This window comes from Anas platyrhynchos, chromosome 8 (assembly GCF_047663525.1).
Source record: "Anas platyrhynchos isolate ZD024472 breed Pekin duck chromosome 8, IASCAAS_PekinDuck_T2T, whole genome shotgun sequence".
Taxonomy (NCBI): Eukaryota; Metazoa; Chordata; class Aves; order Anseriformes; family Anatidae; genus Anas; species Anas platyrhynchos.
In genome coordinates this window covers 2839466-2864436 of record NC_092594.1, presented here as the reverse complement: position 1 = coordinate 2864436, position 24971 = coordinate 2839466, and the positions used below count along the sequence as shown (strand labels likewise).

Below are 24971 nucleotides of genomic sequence, written 5' to 3'. Positions count from 1 at the left end.
AATAACAGTTTACCAATTTTAATATATAAACAAGAGTGGATAATAGTGGGAATAAGAATTGGGTTGTTTAGACAAAATTTGCACCACCGGAGAATGAAATAAATAGTATTAACTGAGGAAATAAGAAATAAAAATAACTTAGAATTGTTTCTCATCTGTACGGTCTGCTTTGATGGTGCTGTCATGTCTGTATCTCATTATTTGCTGATAAGAGACAAGGAATGACCTTCAAGAGACTTACATGTTTGAAGCAGGAGCTGTAGTTTAAATCCCACAACAACGAGGAAGTTTAAGGTGGGATTTGTAACTGTTTTGACACAGGGAAAGTCAGTCCTGTATGTGTGTAAGAAAGGGTTTGGGGAATGAGCAAGAGAAAACGCAACTTCAGTTTGCTAGATAAGTGGCTTGGGTTGACAGAGGTGTGCTATGAGGGAAACAGACAAATTACGATAAGTGGTGAAAACACAGGTAGGGGATATACCCTGAAGGAATGTTTTTATAGATAACGCTTCAGGGCACCATTATATATTAAACTTAGAGAGGCAGGAGTGGATTTCCAGGGAAGTTCAGTGATCAAAAGGAGAAATTCATTGGGAAGACTTACCTTCTCTAGCAGCTGTCTAAGTTGTCTGCTCTTGGCATCTCTTGAACATAGGTTTTGTTCAGGTGCAACAACAGTACAAATGCAACGGCCATCAGGATCCTGGGCTGAACTATAAACTTGCCACCCTTCCTTGGGGCTAATCTGAGTCTGTAACACAACAACAATAATAAAAATAAAGGGAACAGAATAGATTTAATTGCTGTTTGAAAACACCACCTATTTTTCTTTATTGTTTGCATTATATATTTGCAGTGAGGTTCCTCCTAGTCATCACTCATTATCCTCTTAACTAATTAGGCTGGTGATTTTGCACAGTTTTGCCATGTTGCACATCTGCAGCAGAGTCTCTGAGCATTGTTTCCAGTGTGGGTGAGAGCAGTTTCCTGTTAGTGATTCAGCACAAGTGGTTGATGTAATTCTTTGCAGAGGGACGGTAAGGCTTTTCATTAACAGAGAACAAATATGTCCTTTCAGCTTGAATGACTTTTACTTTAGACTAATGGAAACAACAAAGACAGAAAAGAACAAATACAAAATCCCAAAGAGAAAGCACAGTCTGTGTGACTCACGCAATAGGGAATTGGCTGGGAAGCGGTTCTGGAGGTGTGTTAGCAGGTTTGCAGCACAGAAAACTCTTCTTGGTTGACTTCAGCTACACGTACACCAAAGGGAAGACAGGGGCAGTACTGAAAAGTACTAGGTTAGTTTAGATGATCGGGGGTGATGGCAGGCATGGCACAGGGCAGGAAAGGCATCACACTGTCCTTTACTGGCACAGAATTTTAGGAATTCCGAACCTGTTCTTTTTCAGCAACCACCACCACAAACAAGAGCAAAGTAAAAAACTGTATTTCAGAGCAGGCCAACACTACACTGCCTTTAAAACTCATGTGATACCTTGCAAGAGTAGGTAACTGTCTGCTTAATGGGATTTATAGAAATGCACAAGATCAGAACGAGACAAAGCACCATAATCAGATGATCGAACAAATTCAGGTGAGGGAATGAAAACTAATTGGCACCAGAAATATTTTGACTGTTTTCAGGCTGTAATTTCAAGCTAATATTCTGCATTATTCTTTTCTAATAATACTATATTGGCTGCTGAATTTTACAGTGCAGTTGCTAATGGATGACACTGAAATATTTTTGGTCTGGATAAAGTTGGAATAAATTAATTTTATTCTGAAATTCTACTCGGTGTCAGCACAAAGAGTGATTGTTAAAATTGGCAAGCTTTGATATTGATGCTTAGTGAGGAGTAAGTTGCATAGTTCCGTGCCTCAGAAAAGGTGCAGTATCTCTGTAGACTGAGGTCAGACGGGAAGGTAGCAATATTTTTCTGAGTATCAGCGCAATGTTAGAGAAGAGCATAGACTTTTTGTCCCCCACAGTGTCTATTTTGAAGAAGTCATTGAAGACAGCAGTGACCTCTTTTACTGTGGAGTTAACTAAAACAATTCAGAACTGTATTGTTCCCTTGTTTTGGAAGGAAGAATAAGGTATCATAGCGTAGATGACTAAACAGAGGACAGTCAAACCTGGGTTTGACAGAAAGGCATATCCAAAGGTCAGTGCTAAATTGTTGTGCTCTTGCAGCCTTAATTTTTAGGGCACAGGTGATCTAGTTTAACACATGGAGAAGAATAAAATCTAACCAAACTTACAACTGGAGAGATAATTTAAATTAGATTTGAGCAGCTACTAAAATGGCAAGCTAGAACAATTGAAACCTTATAGCTGGTGACCCTTTGAAGTGTAAGCTCTGTTCACAAGTTTCCATGCTGCTCTGTAGAAAGGCTTCCCAGTGTGCCCATACAAGAGCAACCTCTTGTTGAAGTTCAGGAGCCTAAAGCTTGCAATTATAATTCCTACAGAACAGAAATACTCCGTATAGTTTATGAATAAACTGTGATATTTGCGATACCTGCTATTTTTGGTTGATAGCAACAGATTTTACTGCATTCAAGTGAATAGAGTTCTCTGCAGTTGAGAATGGATGCGATAGCAGGATTGTGCATGGTCTGTAGTAAAGCAATTACAGTCCACGCTGTGTTGTCAAAGGTATTTGTATATGCTAACAATATGTATTGGTGTGTTTTGTCTGAGAAAATAATGTTTATTGATTAATTTGGCTGATATTTTCTTATGGCACTTAACGTATATCTTGATTTAAAAAAAAATAAAAAATGCAGTAGCTATTTGGGAAAATATTTTTCACAGTGAAAGACCTTCAGGCATAATATGAATGCGTTGTGATGGGCTGCCCATGCAGAAATGAGTGCTGAGACACCAGCTCCAGTGTGGGCTACATTTTTTTTTCTGGTATTCTTTGTTACCTGTGTGCATGCTATTGGGGTACCTTTGTTAACTAGGATGGGTAATACGAATAATTACAGAGAAAAATAAGCATGTGCAGGTAGGTGCACTTAGCTTTTTTTTTCTCTCTCTCTTTTTTTTTTTTTTTTTAATTTTCTTTGTCATTTAATGCCTATCTCAAGCAGAAACTGCTGTGCCACATGGAAAGAGCTAGAATGCATCAAAACCTTTTGAAAGCTGCTGAATCTAGTCTCCAAACGCAGGCTTACTGCTGACAGGCCTTAGTCAACAAACGAGAAAAGAAATAACGAGTGGTGAACAGCAGCAATGAAGACAAATCATTCTAGTTCTTGGAAATCTGGGGAAAACAGAAGAGTCTCTACAAAGAGCCATATTAATCTGCCTTGGCAGGCTGCTGAGTTACAGTCACTTTACTTACCTTACAAAGATTAATTTTTTTCACTTGCACTCACATTCTGATAAAGCTGCTATAGCTGCCTCCATTGTTACTAGTAATTGGGCAAATGGAAACACGTATACTCAGTATCAGTGCTTAAATAGAACAATACTTGTCAGTCGTAGGATTTTGGTCCTGGGAGTGAAACGTTGCTGAAGAGGGGGGTCTTTCCCCTGACCCTACATTTCTTCCAGCAAGGGGAGGAGAAAATGTTAATAAAGATGGGGAGGTTTTGCTCTTTTTTCCTGGTGCAAGATGTGCAATTTTTGAGCTGTGTATAGGAGAGAACTTCTGGAGAACCGCTTGCGCAGCACTGTTCACTAGAGAAGCTGCCAGGGGATGACACTAACTTGACAGCTAACTTTAATTGACTGCTGCCAATTAAAAAACAGGTAGTGATGACCACAGCATCGCTGAGCACCTGGGCCATAAAGTCTCAGCTAGAAGCTGAAGTTTAGAAAAAGGCAGCAGAGTTGTGGTGCTAGTTCTATAACAACACGCCACCTGATTGAAGATGGTATTTTTTCCACTTGGCAGATGTTGCCAAGCTCAGATAATCGGGTTTTTGTGCTTGTGTCCCCAGCTCTCCAGGCACTCCTGCTAGCCCTCTTGAAACCCAAAATGTGCATATAACTCCAATGTTTGAGTTTGAAGAGCATTACTAAAATAATACTCAGGAGGCATTTGTAACATCAGTGTTCCGATGAAGCCAAGGGAGGCATGGCAGTTTACACTACCTGGAATTTGAAAATGACAATATATATAATCATATATTAGTGTGTAAATATACATATGCCTACATGTTGCAACAACAAGTGTGCACCTCTTTGCCACTCAATTGCAACCTTAAACTTGGATTTAAATTAGATAGGGAACCTTATTTCTTATAATATCACATTGCCACAAGAACTAGCAAACTGTATTGTAGGTCAGTGGGCATAAACTCCATTTATAGAAAACAAACTGGAGCTTTTCCTTGTCTTTTCACCTTGATGCTCTAAAACTTATAAGAATTGTTTCTTACAATATAATTAAATTTAAAGTAGTGGTATTTAAAGTCTAAACGAAGTGACTTTCTGCAGTAATGCTTTTCCTGTGTGCATATATTCAATTAATTAAATGTTGATTAGTTAATGCATTTTTATTTACAACTGAAAAATTAAGTTCTGTATATTGTGCTCTACTGTACAAACAGTTAACTATATCTTTTACATAACACACTATCATACAAACATCTGACTGCAGTTATAATAAAATTGTTTTACTAACCATCTAGAAAAAATGTGTTCTAGTTTAACTTACAGATAACTTATAACTAGGATAGTGTTCCTAGCTAAACTATTACTTTAATTTTTACACTTTTCATTAATAGCTAATCACAGCTTTTCTGTAGGTCTTAATTAACAGAGGCTGTTGGATATGAGCATCAAACATACAAGCTGATATTTGTTATTTGTACAATTACCTTTCTAAAGTTCTGATACCCAGCTTCCTAGTACCAATTTTATTTTATCAGCTATTTATTTGCTTAACCATGCTCCAATAAAGGAAAAAATAAGAAAGGATCAGGCTCCTTGAATATTGTAGTCAATAGCTTATGTATAGCACTAATCAGACAAAAATTAAAAAGAAATCTTCTGATACCTGTTTTCCTTAATAATGCAGTACATTTTTTTTTTTTCTGGAGCAGTAAACAGGCAAAATATCGAAGCAAAAGAAATGGCATTGCTGTGCTATTTTTAGCATTTCACCCTCAAGATGAAGGCATTTGTTCTTAAATATTTAAGGATGCTATTTTAAAATCTTTTCTTTCATAGTAAGACCACAACATGCTCACCAATGTGCAGATTTATGATGCCCAAAAAGAAGCATGCATTAAGTGATGATAGGAAGATTAGTACTCTAAAAAGATTCACAGAGAGGCAACAGAGTAAAGCTTTTGCTGGCACTTATATTTGCTCAGCATTCAGATGGATTGCAACACATCACAGCTACTTACTGAAGTGGGTAGTCTGGTGGTATTTAGTCCTACCAGAGATGGGAGAGTTTGGGACATCCAGTTAGAGATCATTGCCACGGTACTAAGAACAGCACCAAGCTTCAGCAGTGGAGGGCTCATTGCTGTGGAGCTAATGAGTTTTCATAGTGACTGATTATCATCCCAGTGCAGGCTGGCGCTGAGAGGAGCACACGACAGCCTCAGCGGGGAAGGAGAGCAAGGTACCCAGATTGAATCATCTGTTAAGAACACTCTTATCTTTATTTGGTCTCTTTCTTTGCTCTTACTAACAATGCTTATCAGTATTTATTTGCTATTTATGACTGTAACACTTATTATAGGACTTGGCAGTCCTTTACATGCTAATAGCCATTGCAGTTTACAGTGGGAGATGGGATGAGTGAATTACCTCTTTATAGGTGCTGGAAAGTTAATTAGCACTTCATTAGTTTAGTCCTTGCAGAATGGACTAAAACAGTACATTTAGTCATCCTGTCTGAAATTCAAAAGCACAATCACAAAACTGAAACAAAGAAAACAAAACAACAAACAAAAAACTCCCTACTCCCCATCGCTGTTTTGGTAGAAATATGCTCAGGTATACTTCAAAAGATGATACAGGAACTATACTTGTCCCGGGGGACAGGGGAAGGGTGAGAGCTGTAAGCATGCCCATGAAAAGACAAAGGCAGGCATTCCCAGAAACCTCCCCAAATACCCCTTGATTTGTTGATCTCACATAAACTACAAACATCGGCAACTTTATAATTTGCAAGGCATGTTAAGATACATGTTAAGATAGTATTTAGTGTTTTGTTTTTATTTTTTTTTACTGTGCATGTTTTACACTGAAAATTTTTGCATTACAGGGCTGGCAGACTCAGTGTGTATTCACTGTTGTTAGGAATAGAAAATAAGTTGTGGGTTGCTCATATAGCATTTGGAGGCTTCTCTTGGCTCTATCTGCTGTTAAATCTGATGTTCTCTAGTGCTGTAGACTGATCTCCAGGTTCAGTAGCAATTAATCTTTTTCAGAAACTTAGTAACTGTGGGGGAAAAAAGTATATAAATCATTGTGTTGAGGTAGCTTTCCTTTTCTTTCTTTTTTTTTTTTTTTTTAAAGAGTTATTTTAAAAAGAAGAAATGCTGAGCAGGGATTTCTAATGGCAATTATTTTAGAAAGAACTTGCTTAAAAATTTGCAGAGATGGACTACTGTGTGTGCTTCCTGAGGCAATTATGGATTTAGTTTGTTTCTGAAGTTGTGTCCAAAGGAGTATATTTTTCTTAAAGAACTTTTAAAGTTTGTATGAAGGAAACCTGTAATAAAATGGAAAGGGTTGCATTTTAGAGCAGTGTGCCATCACAAATGCAAACTTCCTATACTTACTGTAAGTATAAACTTATAGTTTACGTGTAAACTTAAACTTGTAGTATCAGTCCTGCAAACAATATTTCAGATTCTTAGGTCTTGTACACCGAAGTCAGGCTAAATTTTCTCTTCCAACATTCATTTGGGATGATTTCAATCTCTTGTTTAACAAAGACACACGGAAAACTAGTTTTTAAAAAAGAAACAGAAAACCACGTGGAGGGCTATTATCTAATCTTACAAGGGGTCTTCAGGCACAAGGATTCAGCAATGGAATGAATTCACAGAGAAATTTCTCGCATCCCAACGTTATATATTTTCTGGGAGTCACACAGTAAGGTGAGCTGCAAAATGTTTCAGGTACTCAAAACAAAAACACGCTGAATTCACTGAAGAGGTGCACTTGAAAACTGAAAGAATGAGTTTATTTGTTTATATGCAGATTCTACACAGAAAAATAAGCTCTTTGCTAATTTCCATATACATATATAGACATGAAAGTAAAAGATCTATCTGAAAAGGATAAGTTAAAGTGTTAAACCTGTTGTAGTTTTAATTATCTGATGCATGTTGAATGCACACACTTGTGTGCATTTTGACTTATTTCACATATTTTGGCAAAACTTTTGGGACAAAATAATGTACAAGGGCCATTTTCTCCAAAGAATTCAAATTGCTTTCAGATTATGAGTCAATAGCAAATAATTCTGATGTTTGAATAAGAAAGCGTTGTGATTCTTTTGTTCAGTTTGAAATAAACAAAATCCCAGGGAAAAAAAAAAAAAGAAAAGAGTTGCACTGGATCAGTCTCCTTGATTCATTTAGTTCCTTTTTTTAGCAACAGCCAGCAGCAGATGCTTAATAGAGGAGCGTAAGAGAGCAAACATACTGCAATACTTTTCTTGCTGTAGCCTTCCAGCAAAGTGTGGTGCTTACAAGGCCTGAGGTTGTAACTGTGTTCAGTGGCCTTTCCAGGAAGCTTTCCTCCGTGAATTTCTCATCACTTTTTAACTCATCGGTAACTTGGGGTGGCACATCATCTACTGATATGGAGTTCTGCGGTTTAATTATGTCCTTTGTGAAAAGTATACTTACCAAAAGTTGTGATTAGACTGCAATTTTAAGAAATGCTGTGTTTAATTCCAGTCTGCTATTTTCCAATGAAAAATGCATTTTTGGTAAGCATAACCTTGATCTAATAGCCAGAACATCTTTTGGTTACTTAGTAGAAACGAAAAAAAAATCATCAATGAGACTGAAAGGCTGGTCAGGCGTTACCTCAGCAGAAGGGCAGAGTGAGTGGAGGTGTTTGAGTGTCCAAAATAGAGTTCCTGTACCTATGGAGATACTTTGTGGCTCAAAGTTGGGTTTTGTCCTGTGGAGCAGATGGGCTTGTGTTCAGGCTCCGTTTTTCCCCTCTGAGCATGAGGTTGCTGTGCAAAGTAGTATGGCAGAAGTACAAATAAGATCTTTTTAACATGACTTGAAGGATCAAGCATAACATTTTCTTAGAGCAGCAAGAGACAGAAAATGTAATGGAACATCACTGAATTCAACCTTCAGCATTGACTTTTTTTTTTTCTCTTTCCCATTTTAGGGTGTAGTTACATAAAATGTAAATCACAAATACAGAAAACTAAGGCTATAGAGCAGATATGTGAGTGCCATGTCATCAGAATGTTGAAGACCAGAACAGCAGCGATGTTGGACCTTTAACACCTCTAAAGTTCTACGTAAGATTAGAAGGGAGTGAATTTCAGTCAAGTGCAATTGCCCAGGGCCATGATTTCAGTCAGCCTACAACATAGCATACAATGTAGTATCATGAAGAAATGTAGACAGAAACATAATAATCATTTTTTCTCTAATATGATTATAGGTGCAGAATTCAGATTACAATATCCAGGCCCTAAAAACGGAGAGAAAACATCTGAGACAGTTTTCTTCAACAAGAAAACTTAATGGTCCATGAGAAATCATTAAGACTACTGGATGAAGGAACAAGAAAGATCTGCTCTCAAGAGGCCCCTGCATTGTGTAAAGGTATTTACAAACTTTGCAGTGTTAAAACTGTTAGAGCAGCTTGTCAGAGGCTGGGCATTGAGCAGACGGTAGGACACACATTCTAAATGCCTGATAATCCAAGATATGTGTACCAAGTGCATAAGAGAAAAGTAGAGTAAAGCCCTTATGGTATATTAACATGTGCACACCATAGTTATGTAGACATATTATCATGTCCCTATACTTATACATACAATTTATATTTATTCAATAATTTCAATGGTTACTTTTATCTCTGAAATAATGAATGTCCTATAAATTTCTTCCCCTTTCCTGTATCCCCATTTGTTCTGAATGACATCGAGAGTCAGTCTCTTTGCTGAATTCTTGCAATTACTTGCCAGCCTGACAATTTCACAAGTAATTATTTTATTTTATTATTATTTTTTTAATTCAGAGCTGAATTATCATTTCTCCATGTTGTATAATTTTCTCATATAGGTTCTTCTGAAGCACTTCAGCATTCTCTCTAGATCTGACTAACCGCAAAAGATTCTGCTGTTCACCAGTTTTATCACCTTTTTTGTTCCCGTGTTCTTTAGAGGTTTAATATGCACACGAATACCCCCAGTTCCAACACATTTCCTAGAACAGTCATGCTACATTTATACCACATTGAGCTGCAGCTGTTTATAGTTTTGTTTTTCTTTTAAACATTTTCTGATCCACAAAAGACCATAGTCTGTCCCTTCCTGACTTAAACCTTTGACGAACTACATTGCAAAGACAGTAACTTTTCTGAAGTTCAGATGAGTAATTACTGCTAATTATCCTTAATCCCATGTATTGTCAGCTCCCACAAAGAATGCTGTTTGTTTGGGGGCACATGATTTTTTCTACAGATGATATGCTGCTTGGCTTTTGTGTATATTCATTATATTCATTACATACAGAATATTCATTAACATATTTTAGAATTTTATTTTCTTCCAACTAGTCTGCCTGCTGAAGTGAAAACCTGCTGATGTGTGGTTCACAGTATTGCTGCTAGATATGTCTTTAAAGGTAGCATACCAGGAGATTCTCCTCTAGTATTCTTTCTGGTTCTATAATTGCAAATTACCATGCAGGTGATATCTGGATTCCCCACGGTGCTGAAGTTAGATCTGCTGTAAGTGCATAAGGGCTTTAAAGCACATTTGCACTGCGGTGCAGTGACGTGATTGCAGATTGTAGAGAGATACGAGTCTCCTAAAGCAACCCTAGCCCAGGGATTGATGGTAGTGTAGCTTACACTGGAAAGCTGCAAAAATGCTTTTCTAGGACCTTAAGTATTTAGAAGCTGTGTCCTATGCTGCTGCTAGACTTTTTTTTTTTTTACATAGGCTACACCTTTCCCCTAAACATGGACTTGACTTGTGCAGCATCAGCATAGGCAATATTTCTTATGCCATGCACCCATTTGTCAAATAGCTACTCCAGAGTGGTATGCAAAGGAACCCATCCATGGGAACAATTAAAATATCATTTTTCCTAAACAGTGGAAGTGCTCACTGGAACTACATTTTATTTGTGTTCTTATTAGAACTGGAGGAATGCTTTAAAAAACCTTTCTGTTAAAGAACAGAAACTTTGAAATAATTTTAGCTTTATTTTGCCATAAACGTTTGGGGAAATTAAAAAATGGCAAGCAAATAGAAAATTTTCATGAGAAACATACTTGCAATCATATATACAAAGACCTTTTCAGAAACCATAGAAAAACTGAAGGGTTGTTCTCATCTAGTTAGATCATAAGTTTTTGTTTTATTTCCTATGTTTCACGGAAGCTCTGTTTTAAAGAAAAAAAAGTGCAATTTCACATTTCCAGTTCTTGATATGCTACTAAGAAATAGTCTTATGAACAAGAGCTAGAAAGCAATAATGCTTCTAAAATCTAAGCACTATTCTTTTAAAACAAGTTACTGGGATTTATTATTATTATTTTACTGGCATAGTAATTTTCTCTTTTTGGAGCCAAATTATCTTAGAGTGAAAGCTAAATTATTTATACAGAATGACTGCACGTGCCATATTTTTATCTTATATGGAACTGTCTAAATCTAACAATTTCAGTGTTGTCAGCTGAGATACTTGTATGCCAGCTTGGTACTATTCATTTATAAATTATTTGCAGTGTAAAAGGTATTACTAAGGATAGCATATGAATGCCCCAATTTATTGCTATTAAATAAGAGGTATAAGGCTTTTCTAGTCTATGATATTCAATTTACTTTGAGTTCCTGTTAGATTTTCATATGGTTTAAACAGGGTCTAATATAAATGAGAATACAGCCCTACTTTATGTTGTCACGTTGAAGTATGATAAACTCTGTATAATAAAAGTAATTAACATCAGTATTAGGAATATTAACAAAGTAAATGTTCTGAGAGTCATAAATATGGGAACACACACACAAATGCATAAAAATGTCTAATTATATCCTGGATGGAGGAAGAGGAATAGTGACTGTAAGAAAGAGGAAATAGCTAATTCAGTAGCAGTCACTTAACCCTCATATCATCTTATAAATGTGTGTGAAAAAATATGTTAGCCTCCCAAACAGTTCTTAGAATTGAAAGCTGTATTCATGGGTAAATGCTACAAAAAAAAAGTTTTATTTGGTATGAAAATATATGACTTCTGTATAAAAGCTTTGCCTAAAACTGCATTTTATGTAGACAGAGATCAAAGTGATTGCACAGTCACGTCTCAGATTTCTTAAATAGTTTCCTTTGAAGCAGAGCAAAGTCAGGAAACTTAAGCCACTCTAAGTTAGTACTTTGACAGGTTAGGTTTAGGAATTAAGCTCATGCATGGAAGTCACAGCTTCCCATGGTACCGTGGTGTTGTTCTGTAGCGTGTACTTTCTTTTTCTTCATGTAATGTATTCTGGTGGTGGCTCAGCAATATGTGGATTTAAAAAAAAAAAGTGCATTAGTCATGTTCCTGAGCACTGGTAATTATTCAAGTGAGGCTAATGTGTGTATAAACCCAAATTCTCAAAATTTGAATAGCAATTACAGTTCTTAGTCCACCTTCAGCTCAGTGAAAGCACATCTTTGCCCTTTCAGTTCAATTCTAGTTCTCTGAATTTAGAAACCCGGGGGAATCCCGAGCTGCTTCATCTAACTCCATTTATGTTCAACAAAAACCTCTGGCTCGGCAGTGTGACTTGTAAGTAGTAATGTCCAGGCTCTTTGCAAGAGTGGATCGAGAGGCGTGTGGCCTTTCTGGAGAACATTCTTACACCAGCCTTGTCTTTGCCTACATACATGGTAGTTACTCTGGTCAGGCATCTCCACTGACGGGAGGAGTATGAGGGGAGGGCTTATGAGAAGTCTGTTCTATCCTTATCCTTATACTGGTGCTCGAGGTGACATTCTTTTTAAAGTAAGTGGCCTTTGTTATCTGTTTGTTTATTTTTCAGGATGCTCTTAGTCCCTTTGAATGAAGGGACATTGTTCTTGGAGAGCATTTTCATTTTCTTTCTCACCTATTCCCTTGTGTTGTGCAGTTAGCAACCCCCAAGTGCACAGAGTAACGAAGCAGTGCGTCTGCAGGGGGCTTAGTGGGTGGTGTGAATTGCTAGAAGTGAGGACTAACATCTACCTAGTCGAGAATGATGAAAGATTGTGCAGAGTCCTTTCCCCCCAGCAAAGGCTGAGAATCTGCATGCTTTGGAAAACCTTGAGGTCCCTCCTCTTGTCGTGAGCGACAGGACACAGGACAACTGGGTGCGATGTGATATGCTCCTGGACCTGGCGTTGCTTGGGCTCAACACAGTACTGCAGTTTAATTCTTTTGAAAACCGCTATGGCTGCATATAAGGATTTATGCATAATCCCTCCTGCGGTAATCCTCTTGCTTAAGGCTTTTAACCACTTGTAATTTTTCCCGTTCTCAAAATACGTGTTATTCTGCTGGGGAGTGAACAAAGCCTCAGTGATGTTGGCAGCTGAGGAAGCTGGCTTTCACAGAAGGTAAATTTAAAAAGGAACTTGGCTCTTCTCAGATATTCAAAGGCTGAAATTCGCTGTGCAGGTAGATCATATAATTCTGGAGTAGGGCTTGTGCCATGAAAATGAGTGAATTTGTTATAATTTAGTAAATTCAGTGTTTTAGATGGTTCTGAATTCACCTGCATGTCAGAAAACAGAGGGAAGGTATTTTCTAAGAACAGCAGTCCATCCCTGTGAAAGTGGCTGGTATAACTGAACCTTCTTCAGGTCGATGTGTGCTTGCAGTGTTTGGCAGTCGGTGATTACAGGGAGCTGGCACTGTTTGCTCAAAGGCAGGAGTGTGGTGGCTAGGGGATCAAAATGGCAAATGTTTAAAGCTTCTATAATCCTATGTACTACAGGATTACAAACATTCGGACTATGAAAATAGTTTAACTGCAAAGAAGGATGGATACAAAGAGGGAATAGATATTTATACTCTATTTTAAGGGAACTCAAAAACCCTGTGTACATTGCAATTTGTGGGTAAGGCACTCTTCCAGTAAAGAGGTCTGACTTGCCATTCTGCAGTTTAATAAGCATAATGTAGAAATGATTGCAACTATACCGTTCTTTTCTGTATTTTACAATAGTCTGTCCTGGCCAAGCAAAAATTCTGTTCTGAGCTTTTGTCTTGCGTTACTACATTCCAAGCCAAGGTTTACGTTTTCTGGCATTGAATACATCACCATATACAGAATAATTTTGTAAAGGCACCAAGAGGTTAAACAATAAATGTAAAGACTATTAAAATGAAACTGGAAAAAAAAATGCTATGTCTTAGCCAATTTGTCAAAGTGCTGGTGCTGTTAAAGCAATTAAATAGCAATAAGAAAGCAGTCATGTCCATCATTGTTAGTTCTGGAAATCACTTTTAGATTTATAACTATAATAAAATGATTTAAAATCTCTATAAAAAGAGTTGGTTTGACAGAAATAGGAAGAAGCTGAAGAAAATATTGCAGTGGTCGAGTGGGAAGTGGGAACCTGAAGAAACTACATTTCACAGATGCTTCTTTTCTTACTGACTTTTCACTTTTGATGGACTAGCAAATTATTGTTCATTGGTTTTCTTATGAATATAACCCATAGTCAGTCTGTCACAAATAAGGACAGATGGAGGCCACCTCAGCTAGTGCTTTGGGATGATGATGTTCATCATTTTCACACTAGATGAATGTCATTGGACCATTTGCAAGAAGTAGGGTTTTTTCTTTAATGAAACATAATGTAGGGGGGGAAAAAAGATGAAAGTACTTTCTCCAACTTGAAAACATGTTTGCTCTAGGAAAACTTTTGCTGCCTGTGTACTTCTCATAAGGTTTCTTGCAGTTAGGGGAAGAAAAGAGTAAAAGGAGCAAGGAAAGTAGAAATATTAATACATTACTTAAGTGATCAGTCAGTAATAACAAGAAAAGTTGCATGATGCATAGACAGTACGTAATTTTAAAGAAATTTGCTCTGTGAATAGTAATAAAATAAACAAATACTTAGCTGTTGCAGTTTCTCTATGTTAGATTATTTAGCAAACAAAGTTCTGCAGACTTTAAATTTGCAGTGGGCAATTTTTTTTTCAGGCTGAAGGCTGTTATTAATATTTTAATGAATTATCTCCATCAAGAGCTCTGTTTCTTTTACTACAACATGCATGTTTTACAGATAATAAAAGTCATTTCCTGAAAAGCACTTCAGCAAAACCCAGCTTGAATTTATGCCAGGTTTTCATGGAAGAATTTAAATGGAGTTTTAAAATGTGCTAAATTTTAGCTCTGGAGTAACTTAATTAAATGACAGTCACTTTGCAAATAGCTTTTGCTCATTATAGTCAAATAATCACAGTCAGTTTAAAGGAAAAGCGTGACTTGCATGATTTGCACAAGAGATACATGACAGTTCTTTTGGCTTGGATGAATTACTTAATTACTTTTTTAAGCTGTGCCTCTGGACACTGAGATCTTTGATTTGTTGTTCAGTGTGCTCAGGATGCAGATGACTTATCGCATGAAATGAGTTAAAGGGAAACTCAGTAGATAAAGTTAGCAACATGCACATTTTTTCATTTATAGTATGATGAATTAAAAATATTTTGGATTGGTACAGCCCAAAGCTGTTCATCTCTGTAAGCTGTTGAATGGCTATAATACTATCTGCTGGAGGTGGACAAACATCAGCATCATAAATGTAACATGGAGTTCCTGAGCCTTCCCAAAAGGTAAAAAGAGCTTTGGGTGGCCTGAGCTATATTAGTAATAGCTCAGTAATAGTTTATTAATTAGCAGTAGCTCATTAGTAATGTTGGTGCTGAAATTCTCCTGAATGAAGTAGTAGCTACCTTTGATGATGTATCTGTATTTAAACATATGAAGTGTAATGTTGTTCTTAGTTTCTGAAAATCTCAGGGAAAAAAAAGAAAAAAAGATTGAACAACCTTTTTTTAAAAAAGCTATTATATCTAAACTATTGGATGTTTAAAATGTTTAACTTCTGTTTTTTTGTTTTTTGTTTTTTTTTTTTTTTTTTGCATTTAACCAAATAATTTTTCAGAATATTGAATAACTCAGAATTGCACAAGGTCATTCAAATAACTGTTGTGACTTTCAAGTTGTTTTGGTGAGAATAATTTTGAGGAATCCAAGTAGGTGGTATGCAGAGGCTTAGATTAAGTGCTGGTAACATTCATTAGAAAATTATTATGTTCTTTATTAGACGAGCTGATACAATTAGGAGAAGCAGTCAAGTTTGTTTTTTTTTTTCTTTTTTTGTTTTTTTTTTAGGCGAGTAGCTGAAGCAGTAGCAGAAGTTGTCTCAGAAGCAAGAGCAATCTTCAAACTTCTCAACTGTTTTTAATTTTTGGAGTGGTTCTTGCTACTTTGGACTGGAAACTGAGCTTGTGTTCCCAAGAACTCCTTGAACACTTTTTTTTTTTTTTTTTTTTCTTAGTGAAATAGTTACTTTGCAAAGACTACAGAAACATTAGAGCACATAGAAGGACAAAGCTCAGCCATTTGAAAATGCATTGAAACAGAAGTGCGCTTTATTGGGACTGGGTAAATGATTTCTATTATCAAAGAGTGGGAACACCAGATTTCCTCACAAAGTCTGTCATGCTTATTATGCTGTGATGGCTACAGCAACAGTACTGCTACAACATGGAAGCCAGAGTGGTGCTCGCTGCTGTTCCTTACTCATGACTTTGGTGGGCTTCAAGTACTTTCTCTGAAGTCACAAAATGCAAGTGACTTTAAATAGTGATATTTGGAAAATAGGCTGCTTTGAAATTACAGTACATGTTTACAAAGGAATCATCAGCTTAATATTTTAAGGCAGAATCAGAAGGAAGACTGTTACTTCCATGACCCTGTGATGAATATTGCTTCTTAATAGAAGAGACTGAGAAGTTGAGATCCCCTACTATAGAACATCGAGTAGCTTTGCTCACCAAGTTTAGCACAAGTAAAAATATCGTATTTCTTTATGCTGTCTGAAGGATTAAACAGAATTCTTCAGAGAACTGTCACCCAGTGTAACACCCAGCAGAATTTCATAGTGATTAGAGGTTAAAAAATAAAAATTCTGATCTTAAAAACACATATATGGCAGCCTATAAAGTCCTGGAGCAGTGTGTTTAGTTAACATAAATCAGGTGCTGTTCTCTAAATACCATATGTATCAACCGTACCAACTTGTAAGAGTTGCTTTAGGAAAAGGATAATCGCTACATGGTCACTATGTGCATCTATACTTTATAAAGAATAGCTAAAACTATACCACAATGGTATAGCCACCGTGGTGCCACCTCTGTGCTTTTACTTAAACCATTCCATCATTTCTCTCCAGCAATGCGAAGTTAGAAAAAAAAAAATCTCATCAGGTAATAGTTACTTTGCAAAGACTACAGAAGCATTAGAGCACACAGAAGCACAAAGCTCAGCCATTTGAAAATGCACTGAAACAGAAGTGCACTTTATTGGGACTGGGTAAATGATTTCTATTATGCAAATAGAGATAGTAATTAAATAAGGACTGTATATCAAATTAATAGAGGAGCACAGAAAAAATGGAATTTCAGGAGCAGTATAAATATAATTTGCAAAGATACACAGATCATTTAAAAAATATGTAAAAACAAATCTCTTATGGATCACTAAACAAGAAAAGCTGTGTTATCATGGTGACACAAAAGCAAATCTGTTCTACTTGATTTTTTTCCAGGCAAGGGGAACTGCAAGAATAAAGTGACGTGGGCAAATGCCATATGCATAGATGTGAAAAGGGATGATGAGTTACAGTTATTAGAATACAAAACAAAAAAAACTAGCAACAAGAGGAGAAAAACTAGTGGAGATGGTCAAAAACTAGTAGGGTGAAATACCAGATTGTGTGGCAAATATTCAAGTGATAGCTGGTCACATGGAATGTGGCATGAGGTTTATTCAAAACAATCAGTGAAGATCTTGTTAAACAAGTTTGATATAAAAACAAACATTTTGGAATGCTACCTTTGAATTAATTGCTAATACATTAAAGAAGCCAGTCCCTAGGTTACAAATGGCAATGATCTGGGGAAGGCTTTCAAATCAGGTCATTACACATACATTTAATGGTTTATTAATAATATGAATAGATATTTTGGGCTGAAAAACTTTCTCATTTCAAAGGGATGAGAATAAATATCAGTTTAGACACTTCTGTTCTTTTGACAAATAGGTAGAGACTTGAAAAATTCTTTGGTCATTGTACAACAGGATACTGGATATAGCCACACTATAAACACAAAAGTGAGTCTATGGGAATGGGTTAGTGCCTGGGAAAGCAGACCACAAACACACACTTACTGGTGACACTCAAGCAATCTTGTTTTATCCTGAAATCTAACTGAATGTTTTGCTGCTGGCAGTCTTTCATGTTTGCTTATTTTTAAAATACATGCTTGAGCTGCATAGAAGCTGATTGCAGTATGCGTGCTTCTTGATTCTTCAGAACTTGTGGTTATGGTTTCCTAAGCAATATAAGTTGCCAGATTTTTTTCCCTTAGCAAATTGTTTTATCCAACTCTATCAGTTAGTTTAATGAATTATATGACTTTTTGTTCGTTTTTTGCTTGGCTCATTTACATGCTCCTGTAACATGGATTAATTTTCTGTGCTGCAGTTTGCTTTGTGCTTAGAACAATTGATTTCGGAATCAGATTCCCAGGTCTAGATCTCTTTTCACATGACTCTCCAATTTCAAATCTGTCTCCAGATTTCCCAACTTTCCTAGCAAAATCCAATATGTTAATAAGGTGTTGTAGCTTGAGGATACCCGTATTAAGAAAGCATAGACTTAGATTTCCTAAAGCCCAAGCCTTCCTTATGTGGACTTCCCTAGTAGTTCCTTGAGGGTATGATTAATTACCTAAAAATGATTCTTGGACTGTGCAGTATGTTTAGAATAACAAAACATAAAGCAGAATCCCAAGCAGTGTGCCTTGATGACTTTCATTCCTGCTACAAATTTCCAGATGTTTACAGGAAAATGTCATGGCTCTAAATCCCTTGAGATGATTGTCAGTCCTAGAAGGAAATAAAACATGTAGAATTTGTAAGTATTTATTCTGAAATACAATAAGATATTGTATTTTAATGGAGCTCATGTGTTTGATGCTATCCCTTCTCAATGCGTATAGTTAACTTGAAACTTTTAGGAAATGAAATGTTAGTAAAAGTAAGGCTGAGGTAAACTGCTTTTAGTGGGCTGAAATAACAATGACTTGATTATGAGTATAGAAGAAAGTATGTCTGACTCCTGCAGCCTTAAATGGAGTATTTTCCTGAGCCTGAATTGTGGGATCACAGGCAATTCTATACCTGAAAATATCAGAGCAAGGAGGTAGAGTGGAGGAGGTAGAAAAGGACTGGTTTATACAGAAGATGAGAGGAACTTCAGCACCATTTCTCTCCGTTCTGTTCTACTTTAGGGATAAAGTTGTAAAGCCAGAGTTACAAATATAAATATAAAGGTTACAAATACTGTCTAGCTACAAAAGCCAGTTATTGTTTTTGTTCTTTCTTTTTGTACTTTGTGCCTTTGAGGAATTAGCGTTTAATTCAGAAGACTTTGTTCCTGTGTTGCTGCAAGTTTATGTTGTCCTGGACTTGGTAAGCAGGCCAGAGCCAAACGACACCAATACAGGAGTGAATGCTGGGAATCAGGAGATCAAATAGATTCGTCACAGGAATGGCTGGATCTCTTGATTTGACTTAGAAGTGAGGTATTAGAAGTCAGATGCATTAAGTATGCATTTAAGAGGGAATGAATGGAGTCTCTAGTGCAGCTCGCTTGGCAGTCACAAGAATGTAATTATAATGGCTTTTTAGTAGGGTGGAAATATCCAATTTCCCCAAAGACCAATCTGTCTTAGCAATGCAGACTTTCTGACCTCACAGTCTAATGCTTACTTCACAAGATGCCTCATTTCTCCTTATGTAATGAATTGGAAATAACATTGTTTCAGAGCACAAAATGCAAGTACTGCTTCATTAGACAAAACAATTCTTCAGGAGCTTGCTAAACAGAAGAAGAGAGAAAACTGGCCCTGCAGTCTACCCATGGACTTAAAATTTTAAGTATTAGATAATTGTAGAGAAGATAATTAAACATATTACCCAGCACTGAGATAATCCGGAGAAAATTGGCTAAAATGACCACACAGACCCTTTACAAATGAAATAGAAACTGAAAGGATTGACAGTGGCAAATATCAGTGTTTTGGAAAAGAAAAGCATCCCTGAAGGAGAATATGGCTTATCAGATGTTGAAGGACAGATGATAAACCCCATATTACTTACAGCCAAAGGCATATGAACTGCAATGCAACTGTAACACGGTTTGCTGTTTCATGCATTGTGCATGTAGCTATTAGGATAAAAGCCTTCCAGCATTCTGTATGGACAGTTACATTAATGCACAAAGTCAGTCTTCAGTAATTTTGAAGAAACTAAGAAAATTCACAGGCTGTATTTGTACTTCAGTTTTAGCCTTCTGGGTCTGGGACACAGTCTGCCATCTATTGTAAAAGGGGAAAAAATATACTACGTAGGCAAAGACTTACAAGATTACATGAAAAATAGGGAAGAAGGAAAACAGAGCTATCCCAATAAAATAGCAAATTAAAATGGAAGGAGATGTATGCAGTAATAGAATAACCTGAGATTTAATGGATAATTCCCTCTTTTCAGCTAGAGGCAGTCAGGGTAAAGAAACAAGAGAGGCAGTAGGTGTATGGGCTTAGAGCAATTGGTGGAATGTAATTATGGAAAGCCAAATGAGGTAATATTCTTTATTCGTTATTATAGTGACCCTTTTTAATAAGATTTTTCCTCAGTCTGGCATAATATTCCCACTAGGTAATATATTAACAATCTACGAAAAGAAAACTACTGTAGCTGAAAATTGAACCCTTTCACATTGAGGCAGAATGAAACAGAAGAGTAAGAACTGGGGCTGACATAATTCAAGAAACAGACACCTTCTGGTTTGTTTGGATGCTTTGGGACTCTCAGGCTGTCCTGAGCCGGCTGAGGAAGGATGTCTCTGCATGAAGAGGTCTCTAGGCTATAATAATGTGACTCTTTTGCTCACTGTTTTCCTGGACCTCTAAGATGATCATTTGTTGGTGTTGTGTGCTTCAGTCAGCTCTGATTTATGTTATGACAAGCAGGTTCTCCTGGCAACACCAAGACTTCAGTAGTGCAAGTGATTTATTATTATGTTAGTCCTCCTCCTCTGGTCTTTTATTGGATATGTGTCAATGGTTCGTGAAAAAGCTGTAATCTTTAGGAAACTGCAGCGCAAATGCCAGGTTCTAGTGCTAAAATACAGTTTAGAAGGAAAAGGAACAGTGTTACCATTTCTTCTGAGTTCCTTATCAATAGTAAAGGAGTGTGCATGTGTCACTAAAAAGTCTTGTGTATAGTGTTGTTTTTTGATGTTTTTTATTCCATGCATAAAACAAACAACCCAAGTTAGATTTAGTTTTACTGAAGCATAAATTTAAATGTGAATAACATTTCCTACAACCAGTACCCAGTGAAACCTCTTTCACTCCTACGAAAAACTGGGGAGAGTTTCCTGCTACAAGTTGACTGTATTTCAAGAATCAAATTATGGCAGAAAACCTCTTATTTCACCATACAGAGCCATGACTATTATTGCTTTTTTTTTTTTTTTTCCCTGCTTGTGATACAGTCTTTGATATCTTCTAATTAACAGAATATGCTCCAGAATGTGAAATACAAATTCTGCCTCTGCTCATAAACATAAATTATGGGTTACTCACAGGAACTGAAAAGAATACTTAGAATTGAGGAAACTGTGTATGGAACTTCCCAAAGCGTTTTGTAAAACACAATATGAATTTCTAAAAATATAGGACATTATTATCATCACTCAATATATTGGTATTTCAATGTCACATGATCAAATAACATTGGTTTCAAAGATGTGTACTTGTGTTTAGTGAAACAGAAGCACTGAGGTAGACCTTTCCAGGCACATGTGTTTCCTGTGCTGTGCAGGTGAGAAGAGCACTTCCAGAGGGCAGCAACACCCCAGCTTCTTGCCCTAGACCTTCCACGGTGCCGTAAGAGGGAGGATGCATCTGTGAGAGTGGCTGAGGTTGTTTTAATACAAGTAGCTTCATATCAATTGAAATATAAGTGCTCTAAGAAACTGTTGTGGGAAACAAATGGAGAGTCACTACTGTATTTAAAATAGAGTCATAGGATAAAGTATAACTATAAATATGGTATATCTTCTTTTATAATTCAGGCAACACTAATGAAGAAAATAATGAACTGGAAGTAACTTAAAGCCTAAAGGGAGCACAGGGTGTGCCAGCTGTGTGTTCAGAATAAAGTTTGTGAACTTCAGGCCACACACAATTTACAGCACTGACTGCATGACTGTTTTTCCTCTCTCTTCCATAGCACCAGCTTTTAGATCTGCTCATTCCCAGTGGCACATTCCATCACATACCCCAGTGCATAGTTACAAGTTGCAAGTGACAACTCTGTAACTCGTAGATGATAAATTCCATCAGGTGATTTCAGAGACTTCAGAGCAAAAGGAAAGATCTGCATGGCCTGAAGTCTTTGTTAGTTTGAGGCAGATTTGCTCATTTCCAATTTAAGGAAAAAGGTCTTATGACAGCCTCTGTCAGCATAAAGCACTCAAAGATAATTCAGTTCAGTTGTATTTCTAGGATGATGCAGGGCTCAGAGTTTAAGAGAAAATGTACCTGAAAAAGTCAAATAGAAAGACTGTGTTATCTTAGTATATGTAAGTTAGCCATGCCTCTTAGCTTCTCGTCAAACCAGTTGTTACATTTTTATCCCTTTAAGACTTTCTGGCTTGTGTTCATCTTTTCTTTGTGTTTGCATGTGTGCTCAGGCTATGAGCTGCAGAGATGGCATAATGAAGGTTAATGGAGCTCTCAGATTCATGTAACTCATATGAATTAGAAATAACTACTAAAACAGAGAAGGCTCAACAAAATCAATTCTAAAAATACTTCATGCAGAGCTCATAATGGACTAAATAACACTTCTAAACAGCTGCATTGTGATTTTGCCAAACTGAGATAAAATAAATGCCAAAGAAGTGTCAGAGTGAACAAAGGAAGGATTCCTCCTGTTTCCCTTTACAAATATTTTTTCCACATTACTCCTTTAGTTGTCAGAGATGGAGTAAGAATAGAAACAGGAAGAAACACTCAAATCCAAGCAGCTCTGGATGATTCCCTCCTTCCTCCAGTTGATAAAGGAATATATATTCCTGAAAACTCTCATCTGAAATCAAACAGTATTCTCTTCCTTATTTTGTTAAACACTGCAAGCATTAAAAACTCAGCCTTATATTATGAAATCAGCTATGTGCCTGCTGAAGGAAATAAGGAAGAATGAGTCCTGTTCTTCCCACAGAGAGCTATACAGAATTACAGAGCAGGGAGGGATTCAAGAACAGATATAGCTTTGCCTTTTCTCTCCCCAAGATACCTGCCCTTGCAGATGAGCCAGTGTGACAAGAATAATAAATTTTCTTATCACTAATAGCTATAATTAATGCCATTGAAAGGAAAGGGGGAAACAATTATTTCTTTGTGCTGTTCATGTAATAGTAAAACAACGTAATGCTCATTAAGAACTGCATCCTGACAGTGTAATTTAGATATAGATGACCTATATAGTTTCCAAAGGCTTAATCTTATAATGACAGGAAGAGTGCTCTTAGATCATCCGGAAATGAATTGTGCCCTACACACTAGAAAAGCTTGAAGGGTTTGGAACACAAATTTCATTAAGGATAAGGGATCAATTTGTGCCACTTGGAAAATAATTCTACTGCACTTTCAACTTCTCAGGTTCAGTCAGTAAAGAGCAGACTAATTTTACAGTAGGATTTCATGATAGGCATGCTGTGGGAACTCCAGGGAGGTGGAAGCTGGCCCAGCAGCCCAGTTAATGAGCCAACCTCCCCAGTACCATGGGATTTCCTCAAAGGGACTCCACAGAGCTACCGCATATGGGTTACTTGTAGGTTATCCAATCTCAGGTTCTTTGTTCAGCGAAATTTTAATTCACAGAAAGACATTAAGCATTTAAGACCAGAATAAGTTGGACTGAACTCTTACCATTTCATTGACTTTCACTTACAAATTACTCCTTAATTTCTCTTTGTTAGTAACAATAATTTTAATTTAAATATCAACTTTAACCTAAGGATGTCATAGTATTTCAAAATGGTCAGTCCAGCCACCCCCCCCCCCTCCGCCCTTCCCCCCCAAAAAAAAAGCAGTTCTAAAAGCCTCCAATATGACATGAACATTGTGACAATGTGTTCTTGTCATGGGGATGGAGCTACAGTTAAATTCCTGAAGCATGGGAGTGACTGCAATAGTGATAGAACTATATGTCAAGTTTGTTGGTTGTACTGGAGTACTCCTGTGATGAAATCTAGCCCATAAGCTGTAGGTTTGGGATAGAAGGAGTGCCCTAAACATGATAAAAATGTATGCTCTGTGTGACTCTCAGCATGTCTATACACTACTTCATAGTGTATGAAGAATATATGGGCATGTGTGAGACATCACCTAAATGCGCTTTGTTTCTTAATTATGCAAATACTAGTCACTAATGACACCATTACCTTATTAAATGTGGTAAAGGCAGTCAGATATTAATAATGTGAAACAATTGTTATGGAGAGCTAAATCTCTAAACTCTTATTCAGTTAAGGATTGAGGATTTTGCTCCATATTGTCTCTCACTAAATGTACTTTCTTGACTGCAAGTGTGCCTGGTAGGAGAAATGGTGTTGCCTGTCACTGTGTAGAGAGACAAAAGATCCCATTCCATTTTTCTCATCCTGCTATTGCACTGTTCTCCAAATAGTCTTTGAAAATTGAGATTCAAAACCACCATATTTGTATTTCATGGATTTTCAGTCCTAGTGTTAGCAGATAGGGAAACAGTGCCTGCATGATAACTGACAGGAAAAAAGGAAGAGCAAAATCTTCAGTATCAACGAGCCTAGCATTGTAGGCTTTTCTGTGTATGAAACACAACTCTGAGCTTACCTTAAGGTGATCATCAGTGGTGCCTCTGAGTATTAAATGAATGCAGATTATGCAAGTTCATCTGTCTTTAAAAACAGAGCCCTGCTGTGTCTTTAGGTATTTGGGAGCAAACCTGAGAGCTGTCATCAGAATACTGCCTTGTTTACACACCCGTTTATGGGATGTTAGAATTTTGTTCTCTTGGACATTGCTTTTGCTTGTTGGCTCACCAGATACACAGAATGAAAACACTCTGGGTGATTTATCCCTTCCAAAGCATAACAATTCTGTTTACTGTCTAGGGGAAGAAAATCTTTATACATGTCTGGTCAGCTCAGAGCAACCTGTAATAATGGACAACTGTTTGTCACAAATGGTAGCATTGTTTTCTTTGTTAAAAATCTTTCAAGCAGAAGAGAAAAGATGATCAAGAATTTTGCCGCACATGAAACAGTCAGACTGCTCTTTAGTGCTAGAATGGGTGACAGAAATGCCTCCCAGAACATCGTTTTATTTCAGTGTAGTATTACTTTACTGAGGAGAAGGGAATGTGGGCTGGGAGGTTAAATGGTGGCCTGAT

The 24971-nt window shown here is 36.9% G+C and overlaps 1 protein-coding gene across 3 annotated transcripts in view; it reads right to left on the bottom strand.

The window, feature by feature from the left end:
* Positions 1–24971, bottom strand: part of LOC140003080 (noelin-3-like) — a 47591-nt gene that overhangs the window by 7092 nt on the left and 15528 nt on the right. Inside the window, exons 1-2 of one of the 3 annotated variants that reach the window (XM_072041852.1) lie at positions 5380–5540; positions 605–751 (exon numbers count right to left, since the gene is read on the bottom strand). In XM_072041852.1, the coding sequence (XP_071897953.1) occupies positions 605–751; positions 5380–5499 (267 nt within the window). In that variant the 5' untranslated portion in view covers positions 5500–5540. Of the gene's footprint in view, positions 1–604; positions 752–5379; positions 5541–24971 lie in introns of those variants that run through there. The other 2 variants (XM_072041850.1, XM_072041851.1) reach the window with 2 other exon arrangements.